This window comes from Ictalurus punctatus, chromosome 3, assembly GCF_001660625.3.
Source record: "Ictalurus punctatus breed USDA103 chromosome 3, Coco_2.0, whole genome shotgun sequence".
NCBI classification, from domain to species: domain Eukaryota; kingdom Metazoa; phylum Chordata; class Actinopteri; order Siluriformes; family Ictaluridae; genus Ictalurus; species Ictalurus punctatus.
Window position 1 is genome coordinate 1,666,354 of NC_030418.2, and position 15,000 is coordinate 1,681,353.

At 45.7% G+C, this 15,000-nt stretch overlaps 1 protein-coding gene across 1 annotated transcript; it reads left to right on the forward strand.

Annotated features, from left to right (window-relative positions):
* Positions 1-3,661: 3,661 nt before the first annotated feature.
* Positions 3,662-7,066, forward strand: LOC108262919 (toll-like receptor 13). The gene has a single exon (XM_017463269.3). The coding sequence runs from the start codon at positions 3,724-3,726 to the stop codon at positions 6,838-6,840; it is 3,117 nt and encodes a 1,038-aa protein (XP_017318758.2). The 5' UTR covers positions 3,662-3,723; the 3' UTR covers positions 6,841-7,066.
* Positions 7,067-15,000: the final 7,934 nt, after the last annotated feature.

A 15,000-nucleotide genomic window follows, 5' to 3' on the forward strand; every position in this document is an offset into this window, starting at 1 on the left:
TCTGCGGTTCTTCAGCAAGGAGTGGAACGTTAACTGACCAGGAAAGACCAGGTTGTAGGGTTAAACCTCGAGTATTAAGTCACATGACTTGCTTGTGTGGATCTGTTCCTGCTGATTTGCTGCACGAGTCCTGCACAGCTGCCGTCTGCACAGCTGCTGGAAGAATTAAATATGAAAACAGGTTTATGGGGAATCGTAAAGCACGGGGGAGAAAAAAAAACAGAAGTGCTCAATGCATTCCCCATCTGGAGAGAGAGAGAGAGAGAGAGAGAGAGAGAGAGAGAGAGAGGGCGGGCTGAGAGCAGACATTACAGCACAGAGGGGAAATTATAGCGTGGAAGGGCAAGAGGTCGAGAGAAAGTTTGTTTTAGTTGCAGTTTTTGGATTCTAATTGAAATAATTATGGATTATTGAATTACGTCAAGAAGTTATGATCGAGAAATAGCGCTAACGGATGTGTCTCGTGTCATTTTCGAGACAAATTCGAAAATTCTTTAGATGACTCACTCACAGACCTGTTTTTAGCGACTCAACGATTTACTCAATCACTCACTGAATCACTCGCACACTGAATCACATATCCCACACACTTCTTAATCACTCACTCACTCACTTATGACTGACTGACTCACTCACTCACTTAATGACTCACTGAATCACTCGCACACTGAATCACATATCCACACACTTCTTAATCACTCACTCACACACTTATGAATGACTCACACACTCACTCACTCACTCACTCACTCACTTAATGACACTGAATCACTCACTCACTCTCACTTACTGACTAACTCACTTAATGAATCTCTCACTTACTGATTCACTCAATCACTAACATTGACTAACTGAATCACTCACTCACTCTCACTTATTGACTAACTCACTTAATGAATCTCTCACTTACTGATTCACTCAGTCACTAACATTGACTAACTGAAACACTCACTCACTCACTCACTTATTAAACCATTCATTCACTCACTGACTCACTCATATACTTAGTGGCTCACTGATTCACTCGAGCACCCACTGAATCACTGAATCACTTGCTGAGTTTCATTTCTAGTTCCATCTTTCTGAACACATCCACTCTATCACTTTACAAGTCATTCAAAATCTGTTTTAATCCTAACTGTTTTGCAGACAATTATTCGGGTCTGTTTTTTATTTTTTAAATTTTTTTTTATGTTTTGTTTTGAGTTCATGGTCCTTAGAAAAAAAAAACAACATAAAGCAAAGGAGAAAATGCTGCAACTGATAATGATTACCTGCATGTGGAGGTTAAAGGGGTCGCAGCCCAGTGAGAGAGGGAGAGAGTTTTTCTTTTCAGAAAGACATCAGAACGACGCGTGACTAAAGAGAAGGAGGAGCGAAAGAGAGCTGATGCAATCATGTCACTTTCCTCTCGCTATTTATACTCCTCAATAAGAGTAAAGGACAAAAAGAAAAAAAAGACAGGGATAAAATGGTGGTGAAAAGGGTCAGCGCAGAGACAAAAGCAGGGAAGCAGAGGAGGAAATCCAGCATGTTTGCATATGCTAATTTTATAGAGCACCAATTAAGGAGCCTTGTTTTATGATGCTTATTATGAGAAAACAAAAAGGCAGCAGCTTCGGCCTCCTCACGGGCCTCCTCTCTCTCTCTCTCTCTCTCTCTCTCTCACACACACACACACACACACACACACACACACACACACACACACACGTTGAAAGGAAGGAGGGGTGATCTTATTATTATTATTATTATTATTATTATTATTATTATTATTATTATTATTTTATATAACATAGCAATGTTTACCCATCACTATCGGATGGTAGAGATCTTTCTGATACCAGGCAGCATAACATCTCTATGTATGTAAGTATGTATTTCCGAACAGAAATGCCTTACCAATTCACCCAGGACACCTTGCATCGAAAGTTACGACTCCATTCACGTGAGCTTCAACAGCAAATCCGACATCACAGGTTTAATAGCTAATTTCTACATATTCTGCCCCCGGGATAGGACTGATTCTGATAGCTAGCCGTTCTATTCGTCGAAGCAGATGCTCGGTTCATCCATAATTCTCCTGAATGGTCATTTGTAGCCTCTTTCTACGTATATTTCAACATACAGACACGTGGATTTGAATTCTTTGCTATCTAGGCTGATTCCTACACTAGAAGAGCATGAAGATGTGTGTGGGCTGGTGTTAGCCATTTCAGTAGCTACACTACTGCCTACGAGGTCAGAGGTGATTCCCTACGTAGCGATACACGGCCTGTAATGTTTAACCAACGGCCTACACACACACACACACACACACACACACACAGCGCTAAAACCCAACAATGCAAATGCTGTGTCGTTACACGTCTAGAAATGATGGACAATTAGAAACACTGCGCTATAAAATCAAACAACAAATGAGATTTCTGAATATTATGAGGAATAAGACTGACAGAGAGGTGAAGAGGTCACAGTCCTGAAGGTGTCGTGTCTCGGGAGGTCACGGTGGGGTCGAGGGGTCATTCGTATTCACTTCGAGAAGGTGACGGAACCAGGGAAACTAGGATCAGGTGAGCTCTTATTGTAATGCGTCCCCGCCTCAGGTGACAGACGCTTTGATGCGGCAGGATTCAGCACAGCAAAGGACGGCACCCCCGACAGGGGTGAAAGACTGGGGAACCTCGGGAAAAACAACAACGGCAACAACCGACAGCGACGCCTGGGGCGAGGGTTTTGTCCCTAAAGAAAATGAACGTAGCTTTGGGCGGGATGGTGGGCACGAGAATCAGAGGAGGGGATGGAAAGGGAAAACAGATACGACAGGAAAGGGCCAGGTTGAGGGATGGATCTGGGCGGGATCCGTGGGGAAGGGATGCATAATGCAAACGCAAGCACTTAGGACGAGCAAGTAGGATCAATACGCCCTACTGTTAACCAAGAATCATGAACAGACGGTGTTGTCTTCGGGAAATCATTCAACGAGGAGTATGAATTAGCGGAACCGGCTACCTATGGGATAAAGTGTCTTTCTGAAGTGGATATGAAATTAGTTCAATTCAATTCAATTTATCTGTAGAGCGCTTTTAATAACGGACGTTGTCTCAAAGAAGCTTTACGGAAACATATAAACACAGGATAGAGGTTTGAAGCGTGTGAATTTATCCCTATCGGGCGAGCCGGTGGTGACGGTGGCGAGGAAAAACTCCCTGAGATGATACGAGGAAGAAACCTCGAGGGGAACCGGACTCAGAAGGGAACCCGTCCTCATCCGGGTCACGACGCATAGTGTGAAAGTAGACGGAAGGTCATTATGGTTTTTATATGTAGTCTGTTTGTTGAACTAGTCCACTGTTCAAAGGAGACCCGAGCGCAAGACCATTCGTCGCAATAGAGGCCCAGTTTCCTGTATAACGGCGTCCAAATGCGTTGGAGGATGGTTTAGCGCGTCACCGCGACGCTGACGTTTGCCACATTGCTTAAGCTGCGAAGATCCATATCTACCAAACACGTCCTGTGCCGTTGATGAGGATTGTTAAGACATGGTTTTTAAAAATAAACTTGTTTTGCACGAGTTTCCTCTTTTCAAGAAATGAGAACTTGACCAGAACCAAAAAAAGTGTCTGGTGAGTCAAAAGCTACAGGACTCGACGAGGCTTGTAGTAGGCTAGTGCATAATCTGACCCGGTTCTCATCAGACGACGGAGTCTTAACGATTTAGCAATGTTTTGGCTCCTCTCTGTGCTCCTGCTTTCGTCGGCTACATGCTGGATTTCTGAAAAATGTTACGTTTATGAAGACGCTAGCATGATTAAGAACACGGGCTTTCTAGATTGCCCGACTGGAAACCTTACGGCGGACTGTACGGATGTCGGCGATGTGAAGACGGATCTTGCCACGCTTCCTCCTCGAACTAACAGCCTTTGCCTGGGAGCAGCACGTGGACTGGTGCTACGTCCAAATGCTTTGGACCGATTCTCCGTTCTTGAACAGTTGTACATTAGAGGATGTCCCAAAGTCATTCATTCTGGAGCTTTTGCAGGGTTGCCACGTTTGCGGCTGATATCGTTCAATGCGAGTCTGACTCAAATCGTGGGATGCTGCAGTTCATCTGTGTCGCCGAACGCTTTCGTGCAGCTCCCCAGCTTGATCCAGCTTTCTTTTAATCACTACAACATCTCCACCATGTCAACAGATGTGTTTAGTGGACTGACGGACCTAAAAGCCTTGCGCTTCCACATCTGTGGCACAGAAGCCCTGGATATTTCATGCAGAATTGCTGAACTCTCACGATCCCTGACGTCACTGTATGTCGGCGCCGATGAGACGGTCACGCTGAGACGCCAGAGCTGTCCTCGCTTGGACGACGCCCCGATGAGTGGACATTTCAGAGCTCTGAAAAGTGTCTCTTTCGTATTTCCAAATCTGAAATATTTGGGCGAGAGTGCTTTCGAGTACTTTCCGGAGATCTCTTTTCTAAACATGCGCGTGAATACGGTTCTCAAGACGCAGCTGTTGCAGTCCGGAGTACGAAGCATCGCGACGTTCGAAGCCGACCTGGAACAAGGTGGTCTCGGGCCGGTCTGCGGTATCGCGTTCGAACTTTCGGTTGAAAACCTCCGCGTAAAATTAGGAACGTGTTTTGCGCTTCGCGACAATATCGGACTCGAAGGATGCGTCGGACTACGAGGAATAACGCTCGCTAGCTCCGCCGTGCAAGACGGGCTGCGCTCCATCCGGGCTCTGAAAAATCTACGCGTTTTGGAGCTGGACGGAGAATTTTCGCCGCGGTCGCTCGAGAAACTCTGTGAGCCGTCTGATTCGGCGTCACTGTTGGAAAAATTCCGCCTCAATAATAGTCAGTTAAACAAAATAACTAGACGGCAGTTTTGTTGTCTCAGAAATCTCAGCGTTCTCGATCTCTCCCATAACAACATATCCACGATACGCGACTTTGCATTTGAAGGATCGGATGAGTTGCAAGTTTCATACCTAACGGACAAGAGTTTACTGTTTTTGACTGATAATCAGACTGGCCTCCGTAGATTGGAATATTTAGATCTGTCAGAGAATAAAATGTCTTCCGTTAACTTTGCCGTATTCGAGGGCCTGAACAGTTTAAAAGTCTTGAACCTGTGCAGCAACAGGATTACTCGGATCACGGCGGATCGTCCGATCTCGCCTTTAGGACTGGCGAGTTTGGAGCGTTTAGACTTGAGAAGAAACAGAATCGCATACGTCGATGACTCTGCATTCGAGCAAATGCAAACTTTAAAGACTTTAATGTTGGATTACAACAAGATTTCCGAAATTAGCAGGCTCACATTCTTTGGTCTGGAGCGTTTAGAGTCGTTGATGCTTGAATATAATGTAGTGAAATACTTTCAGCCCTCCGCCTTGTCCGATTTAACCTCTTTGAGGAAATTCACGCTCGGGTGTCTCAGACATCCGTCGTCCGAGACCGCAGAGGTCGAGATCAATCTCGGTCTCCTGTTTGGTCGCATCCCGGTAAACCTCACCGAGCTCGCCGTCAGCTCGTGTAGCCGCCCCATGACCATCGTGATCGGCAGCGAGAGTGCACCCAAGCCCGGTCTCCGTCTTCGTATCTTCGGACAAAGCGTCCGTTTTCTGGATTGCGAGAAGCCGTTCTTTCTGTCCGTGGTCGATCTTACAGCTGTAGTCAAGCAGCTGTTGTGCGGCTCACGCTTCGCTGGGAAATACTTCAGATCCTTGGAAAGCTTTTTGTTATGTTCTCAAGTTATGTCCACGTTTGTCGATCTGGTCGATCTTAACACGCTTTTGCGCCTTCGGAAGCTTGAATTCGTGAACGTAGACCTCTCTGACCAACCCCAACTTGGCACCATGCTCCACAATCTGACATCGCTGAACGTTTTGGCTTTGTACAAATGCCGAATTCCTTCCTTCAGTGAAGATCTTACCAAAGACTTGAAGTCACTCAAATATCTCATCGTTCAGTTGTACAATGGCTTGAGTGTGGTTGAAACCTTTCCCAGGCCACTTTTAAATCTGAAGTACATGTTTCTGATTAACACGGTGCTCAGCTGCAGCTGTGACAACGCTTGGTTTAACGAATGGGCCAGACACCAAAGGCAAGTCCAAGTGATAACAAGGGCGTACTACAAGGACCTTGCATTAGCATGCCAAAACATGAACGGCATCCAAAACTTTGCCAAGTACACCGAGTCCAGCTGCTTGATAGATGTAGAGTTCGTATTGTTCGCCTTGACTTTTCTCGCGATTCTGCTTTTCATGTTAGTGGTTCTAGTCCATAATCTTGCCGGAGATTACTTGCTGGCGTTTATACACATCGCTCATGGCTGGCTTGGCGAAGCCATTCGAGGGCGTGCTAACAGGCGCTACCAGTACGACGTTTTCGTGTCGTACTCTGGAACCGACGAGCGCTGGGTCGTCGACGAGCTTCTTCCCAACCTGGAGACACGAGGACCGCCTTTCCTGCGCCTCTGCCTCCACAGCCGGGACTTTCAGCTGGGCGTGGACATCGTGGAGAACATCACCGCAAGTCTGTACAGGAGCCGCCACACGCTTTGCCTGCTCAGCCGTCACTACCTCCGCAGCAAGTGGTGCTCTTTAGAGATGAAGCTGGCCACTCACCGCTTGCTAGTGGAGAACAGGGACGTTCTGATCGTCGTGTTTCTGGAGAAGATCTCGCCTCAGCAGCTGTCCGCTCACCACAGGCTGGCACGGGTAGTCAAGAAGAAAACCTACATAGACTGGCCCGAGGAACCCGGACGACGCACGGCATTCTGGGATAGACTGTGGGCCAAGCTCGCGCCTGAGCCTGCCCGAACACAGCGATGACTCGCGGATGTTTTTATGGTCTCGGATGATTTTAGAGAACACTTTGGAGAAGAAATACGCACGGAAATGTTTGGAGAAATTGTTTTTATGCAAGACTTTCTTTGATATTAGTCAGCCATGGTTTCTTAAAGTCGTTAAAAAGGTTTACTTTAGCTTTAAGTTTGTATTTACGTCTATATTGATATACATGATATATTTTTAACCATTAATTGATAGTACTGTTGTAATTGACTGTGATTTCTCTTAATTTATTCATTTTATTTTGCTTTTATTTCAATTTTATCTAGAATTTTTAATGGTTGAATCATCCTCATCTATATCACCACTATTATTATTATTATTATTATTATTATTATTATTATGTCTCATTTGTAAAATGCCTGTAAGCAACTTAAGCTGCTTTGCTATGCATACTCAAGTTGTTTGTATTAATTATTGTTGTTATTCTGATCATTCACCTTATAACACGTGCTTCACACCTCCTGGCCAACTGTAAAAATATGTCAATATATTCTCATCATACTAATTTAATCTCAGCATGTTATTACGGAGCTACTTTACAGTTTATGCAAATGAGTTCACTGCCTGAAAGGCTTTGATGTGTGTTATGTTTTATGTTTGACTTTCTGAAGCTCCAGCGTACATCAGTTTAAAAACGATGGCTTTACTGGGAAAGGTGTGTAATATTTATTTACTTTCTTGGTCGGAACGCTGGAATTAGTAGGCATGTTGCTTTCCTTTGAATATTATAAAGCACGCAGCTACAAATTCAACCAGGAGGTGGAGCTGGAACAACATCTTTTGGGCCTGGGTCCTTCTTAGAGGTATACACTCGCTGTCCAGTTCATTAGGAATACGGGTAACCCCACTCGTTCTTGCAGTTATCCAGATGTAAGAGCAGCGCAGTGCGTAAGGTCGTTAACGTTAACGTTTCGGTTAACGTTCACATCAGACATCAGAACGGCTGTTGGTGCCAGATGGGCCGGGTTCGGGTATTTCAGAAAGGAGTTATGGAGGGAAAAGACGGAGGTCGCGAGTCCGTCACGGCACGATCACGTCGTGTCCCTGCTCCTTGTGTTCCTCTTCCTCCTCCAAATGAGCATCCTCAGCATCCACGATATCACCCCGACTAAGCGTCGATGGAGCCGGTGGTGCGGATGAAGAGATCTTCGCGTCGGACCCGCGTCCACTTTGTAGCTCTGTATGTAAAATTCCCAGTCCCGAACTCTCACTCCTGAGTTCATTTGAATGCAGAATTTCTCACTCGCTCTCTTTCTCTCTCTCACACACACACACACACACAAATCCTCTCCACATAGTCGGTCAACCAATGAAAAATCAATTACGGCTGGACACACTGTAGGTCAGCGCAGCCGTCCTGACTCTGATATACTTCAGTGAAGCGTGAGAGAGATTACCGTACGACACGCCGACTAAAGCGGTCTGGATGAGGTCAAGTGTGAACGTTTTTTTAATGTTGACCGATGTCGTAAAACGTGAAAACGGCGGTTTGTCACGTCACCGGATCGATCGCTTCAAACGTGTACAACTGGCGCAACCCTTAAAAGCACGACGATGCCTGTGCGATGAAATATGAACACTATATACAGTATCCATGCCCCGAGAACCCCGAGACAAAAGTCTTGACTCCTTTGCAGATTTTAAATCTGACGTTTATACCGTTCAAAAAAGCATGACGCAGGATACCGGACACATCTCCGAAATACCCTGTAATTCCATAAGCATTGTTCAAAACAGCTGGAAAATGATGACGCGTCTCCGTTTTATCGCTCGTACGAACTTCCGTCGACTCGTCGTGCCGTCTCGTGTTTCCTTCCGTTGACCCTAGCGACGAAATCCTTATTTAAGCGTTACGCTCCGAGCGTTTTCTGCTCCGATACGGGAAATCGATGCATCAAGCCTTCCTGTCATTAGCTCATCGCCTGCAGTATCCGAGTTCTGTACACGGTCGGCGTTTTTGAAAGAACCGGTGTATTCTCTCCGGCGCTGTATTCCCAGACCGTTCCGAAATCGTTGTTCTTTTCTTCCATCAAAACTCCCATCGAATGTAAGCCTCCGATGCTAAGTGGCGCTCGCGTACGTTTTGGTTGTGGATGACGAGTAACGTACACGTCAGTGGAGCTTTTTTTTTTTTTTTTTTTTTAAACACGTCGCAGAGATTTAGGGCTAATACAGTTGTGTGCAAAAGTTTGAGCACCCCTGACCAAATTACGTCTAGTTTCTGGGCTTGCCAGTTTCAGTTGTCAGTGATGTTGAAGTCAGGGGACTGTGAGGCCCATTCCAAAAGCTTCGTCTTGAAGAAGTCCAAGGTGGATTTTGAGAGATATTATGGATCCGTTGTAGAAGACAGCCTCTTGTCAGCTACAGTTTGTTTGCAGAATTTGCTGATATTTAGAGGAATCCATTCTTTCATCTACCTACCGCTTGCAGTGTTTCCTGTGCCACAAAACCTCAAAGAATAACCTATCGACGCCCTTGCTTAACACTTAGCAACGTGTTCTTTTCCTCAAATGTTGCTCTTGTATCCCCTACAAACGTAATTTCGGTGGCCATTTTACATCATCAGCCCGCAGCACATGTTCCCTTTGCTGATCAAGTTGCAGGTCGAGTTTCCTCCTGATGACTCTTCCATGCAGACCATGTTTGCGCAAGCACCACTGCACCACCACTCTCGTACCAGATTAATCTTCCTGCAGTTCCATCCGAGAGATTTCTCGCCATGACTTCCACAGCTCACCTTATCTGCCATGTCGTAACGATACTTCAGACGGGTATCCGTCATTATCGAAAAAAAAGCCGATACGTCCGGTTCAGATCGCGAGTTTGTCGGCTTTCCCTTTGCTTACTCCTTGTCCGTAGCAGTTCTATGTAACGTTTGTCGTTACTATAGAAACGATAACGAGCGCAGTAGTATAAACCGGTTTTATATGAACACTTCTCATAGTCAACATCATCTGACCAATCAGAATCGACCGTTCAGCAGCACTGTGGTCTAAATAAGGATAAACGTTTACGAATATTGCAAGATGGTTGTTTTTTTGTTTTTTTTTTCCTGCTGAGTGCAGTCTCTCTTGACTTCTCTCTCTCTCTCTCTCGTTCGTTAGAGAGGTTTGGTACTTCAGTACACACCGCCACTGAAATGAAACTTCATCGATCGAGCCTTCTAGCTACTACAAATAAGGAAATGACGGAAATAAGAGAGAAAGGATTCATCACTCATCCCGCCGGCACTTTATCGATCACCGACTTTCTCCAAGTATTAACCTCTCAGACAAGGAGAGATCATGGGAGTTGAGACGTTTACATAAATTGTGTTTGGCGTCTCCGGTTTATTAATACGCAGCTTTTATTCACTTGAGATTGTGACGCGGGCTTTTAGGTCTGAGGAACAGACGCATAACATTTGAGGCATTACTCTATTCAATACGTCCAGAGCGAGGCTATGAATGACAATGTGGCTTGGAGGCTGTTTGGAAATGGCTGACATTGCTGATTCTCTCTCTCTCTCTCTCACACACACACACACATATACACACACGCACTACAGCATGAAGGCTCACAGCCAAAGATTTCATTTGTGTGTGTGTGTGTGTGTATTTGATTTGCTGCTGTTGTGTTTATTTATGCAGTCAGCGTTCATTTCATGTTCCTTCCTCATCTATCCTATATGGACTCGTTTGCATCTTCGTATGCAATGATCAAAGCGAAAGCCCACACACTGCGTATGCGTTTTTACATAATCAAGCTGTTGAGGTTTTTTTTTTTTCCAAAAAAAAACAAAAAACAATTTTGTAGTCATTTCTTGAGTGAAAATGAGAGCATGTTCTGGCAAAGAGCACGGAAAAAGTTCTCGTTCACTTTAGTGTCGTTAATGCGCTCTTATCAGGACGTGTGTTTACGAAAGACTGAACGGAACAAGATGCCTCGGTTATATTGAGCGGAAAACGTTTGCATAGACCGAGAACAAGTCTTTTTGATTGCTTGATAGATTATCTGCTCATTCCTGGCCTTTAGAACGGACTTCTTCAGTGCGCAAATTGTTCCTGATGCCAGTGCGTGAAGTTGGGAAAGTTATGCGTCTTTCGCAGGGTAGAGTTACGCACCTGCGTATGCAGATTTTATGCAAATCGCCTTCGTGTGATTCCCGCCTCCGTGGATTTTTGGAGCGGAGAGGGGCGTAACCTGGCCTGGGCATTTTTAAAAAAAAATGATTTAGCCCCGAATAAGTCTACGCTTGGAGCGGTTTGTCACCATGTAACTGAACGACGGTAAAAGAAGAAGCGTGAGGCGTGACCAATCAGACGGGAAAATACGTGGAAATACTCGTGTCTTATTGGCTGACAGTCTCTCAACTCTGCTGAACGCTAGCTCACACGGGCAGTTAATCAGGGGGAAATGAATGTACGCCGATTTTTATTTATTTATTCATATATATATATATATTTTAGCAGTAAAGGGGTTGAAACTGAAACATTAGCATCCTGACATGCTGAGCAGGAAGACAAGGTGTGTAAATGTCTATATGAGTTCCAGGCTACGTGAGCATGCTATGAGCAGAGCATAAGCACAGCTAGCGTACTTTCCATGGCACTGTAGCATGTTTGCATGTAGCAGCGATAGCTTAGCTGTGCCTCCCCTTGGCTAGCGACACCAAACTAACCTAGCCTTATTATAGTTTATCGCCATCCCATGCAAGCAAGCAAGATAAAAAAAAGAGGAGGTTTCGTTATCAGATGAGCGTGTAGCTTATACGGTATTCATGTGCTAAAGAAAGACGTGTTGTTGCAGATAATAGCGCAGGGACGTTTCCCTTTTTTTCAAAGCGAAACTTCCAGACACGCACATAGAGAGAGCGCTAAAGCCCATGCGTAAGCAGCTTTTCTTTACGTTGACCCAGAGTGCGTTTTCCTGCTGATGAAATAGAGTGATCCATTTACCCCCCCCCCCCCCCCCCCCCCACCGGCCCCCCCCACCCCCGAACTGCCGTCCACGCAAAACAAATAGAGCAGGAACCTCGGCTTCCATCTCGTCCATTTAATTAGCATGATGCCCAGAGCAGCTCTCGCGTCCGTTGTCCATTCATTCATCAGACGCACCCAGCACAGCTTTTTAATCCCCTCCGAAACACACTCGTCTTTTTTTTTTTTTTTTTTTTTTGTTTGGTTCAATATTTCTGCGTCAGCAGCAAACAAGCGGCGAGCTCAAACTTTCCTCCAGACCGCAACCTTGGCTCAGTGACCTCACGTGCTCCTGTATTTCTACCTTTATTTGCGTACCGTGCGAGTTAAACCAGGAGCGTGCACTTCCGATACTTTGCTCGTGAGGAAAAGTGACTGGGAGGGTTGACGCGTGAATGAAGATGGATGGCGGGACGAATTCTCCATTCGGCTGCTGATCTTTCGAAGACGGCGTTGTCGACGTTAGTATTGGCCGCTCTGCAAAAACATTCCGCAGAGCTCCCGTCATTACAGTGGACAACAGAAGTGGTCAGATGGTGCTTCAAAGCACCGAAGGAACGCTATTTTTATTCTACCTTTTCTTCTTCTTCTTCTTCGTCTGGATAGGATGTCGGTTCTATGGCAGCCCATAGAACCGTCTAGTAAAACGTTGTGAAATTTTGGCACACCGACTGAAGATGGTCTGAGGAACATTCTCACCAAATCTGGGCCAGAGTACTGCCAATGCTGTAGCGCCACCATCAGGTCAAATTTGTGCCTAATTTGGACCTACCTTTAAGGTCATAACTTTTGAACCGTGTGTCCAAAATGTAAAAGCCAGGCATCGCTGGATTCCCTGGGTTGAGACGAGTTCGACACTCCGCGTGACGTCAATTTCCACCTAATTTAAATTGAAATTTTTAAAAAAAAAACCCACCTAACTGTTTTTCCGCTACTCCTACAGATTTTGTCCAATCCTCACCAAATTTGGCGCACATCATCTTCAGAGTAAGCCTCACAAAACTCAGGTTTGCCTGTAACGTGCCAACGAATCTGACAGAGAAGCTGGCAAACAGGAAGTGAGGCTGTATTGAGCGACGACTTTGCGCACTGACGGAAATCTCGGGAGGCGACTTCAGCACCGTGAGCCGAGGCTATGCAACAAATTTAGTGACAGCACCACTTACTGGTCAAAAGTCGCGATAACATGCCGAAAACGCTTCCATCTAAGTGCGAAAAAACTGGGGGAAAAGGCCCAGACTGATGAGACAAAAACACTTTTTAACTAAAAAGTAACACTTTTTATTACTTTAACTGATTGTGTTCATTAAGTTAAACCTTTCTCATACACTTCTAAACTCATACCTTGTTAATTAGTTATAAGGTTTTAATTAGTGGACTGTTTACTTGCGTAAATGAGAGTGCTAGAGAATTATTCATGCTAATCCTCTGCCCGGTCCTTTCAATTATTTACATTGCTTAAAGCTGTTCCATTATATATATATATATATTTAAAGATTCCCCACAGCACTGCGTCTGACTGCTGGGAAGTGGAGTTAATAACGTGTTCCCTCTTACAGGAAGTGGAGAGGTGAGGAATAAATCCAGCAGAGAGAAGGAGAGCGCGTGCGGGAACGAAGGGAAGAGAGTCGCGTTCAGAGACGAGAGACAGAGTGAACGAGTGGAGACGGAGGGAAATGAGACACCTTTAATCGGAGACTTTTCATTTACATTCTCTCCCTCTGTCTCGCTCTCCGTTTCTCACATTCTCTCTCTCTCTCCCTCTCTCTCTCCCTCTCTGTTTCTCACATTCTCTCTCTCTCTCTCTCTCTCTCTCTCTCTCTCTCTCTCTCTCTCTCTCTCTCTCTCCCTCTCTCCCTCTCTCCGTTTCTCACATTCTCTCTCTCTCTGTTTCTCACATTCTCTCTCTCTCTCTCTCCCTCTCTCTCTCTCCCTCTGTCTCGCTCTCTCCCTCTCTCTCTCTCTCTGTTTCTCACATTCTCTCTCTCTCTCTCCCTCTCTCTCTCTCCCTCTGTCTCACTCTCTCTCTCTCCCTCTCTCTTTCTCTCCGTTTCTCACATTCTCTCTCTCTCTCCCTCTCTCTCTCCCTCTCTGTTTCTCACATTCTCTCTCTCTCTCTCTCTCTCTCTCTCTCTCTCTCCGTTTCTCACATTCTCTCTCTCTCTCCCTCTCTCTCTCCCTCTCTGTTTCTCACATTCTCTCTCTCTCTCTCTCTCTCTCTCTCTCTCTCTCTCTCTCTCTCTCTCTCCCTCTCTCTCTCTCTGTGTTTCTCACATTCTCTCTCTCTCTCTCTCTCTCTCTCTCTCTCCCTCTCTCTTTCTCTCTGTTTCTCACATTCTCTCTCTCTCTCTCTCTCTCTCTCTCCCTCTCTCTCTCCCTCTCTGTTTCTCACATTCTCTCTCTCTCTCTCTCTCTCTCTCTCTCTCTCTCCCTCTCTCCGTTTCTCACATTCTCTCTCTCTCCGTTTCTCACATTCTCTCTCTCTCTCCCTCTCTCTCTCCCTCTCTGTTTCTCACATTCTCTCTCTCTCTCTCTCTCTCTCTCTCTCTCTCTCTCTCTCTCTCTCTCTCCCTCTCTCTCTCTCCGTTTCTCACATTCTCTCTCTCTCTCTCTCTCTCTCTCTCTCTCTCTCTCTGTGTTTCTCACATTCTCTCTCTCTCTCTCTCTCTCTCTCTCTCTCCCTCTCTCTTTCTCTCTGTTTCTCACATTCTCTCTCTCTCTCTCTCTCTCTCTCTCCCTCTCTCTCTCCCTCTCTGTTTCTCACATTCTCTCTCTCTCTCTCTCTCTCTCTCTCTCTCTCTCTCTCCCTCTCTCTCTCTCCGTTTCTCACATTCTCTCTCTCTCTGTTTCTCACATTCTCTCTCTCTCTCTCTCCCTCTCTCTCTCTCCCTCTGTCTCGCACTCTCCCTCTCTCTCTCTCTCTGTTTCTCACATTCTCTCTCTCTCTCTCTCTCTCCCTCTCCCTCTCGCTCTCTCTGTTTCTCACATTCTCTCTCTCTCTCTCTCTCCCTCTCTCTCTCTCCCTCTCTCTCTCTCTCTCTGTTTCTCACATTCTCTCTCTCTCCCTCTCTCTCTCTCTCTCTGTTTCTCACATCCTCTCTCTCTCTCTGTTTCTCACATTCTCTCCCTCTCTCTCTCTCTCCCTCTCTCTCTCTCCCTCTGTCTCGCTCTCTCCCTCTCT

Coding starts and splice junctions, on each gene's coding strand:
- LOC108262919 (XM_017463269.3), top strand. CDS start 3,724: ATGTTTTGGCTCCTCTCTGTGCTCCTGCTTTCGTCGGCTACATGCTGG.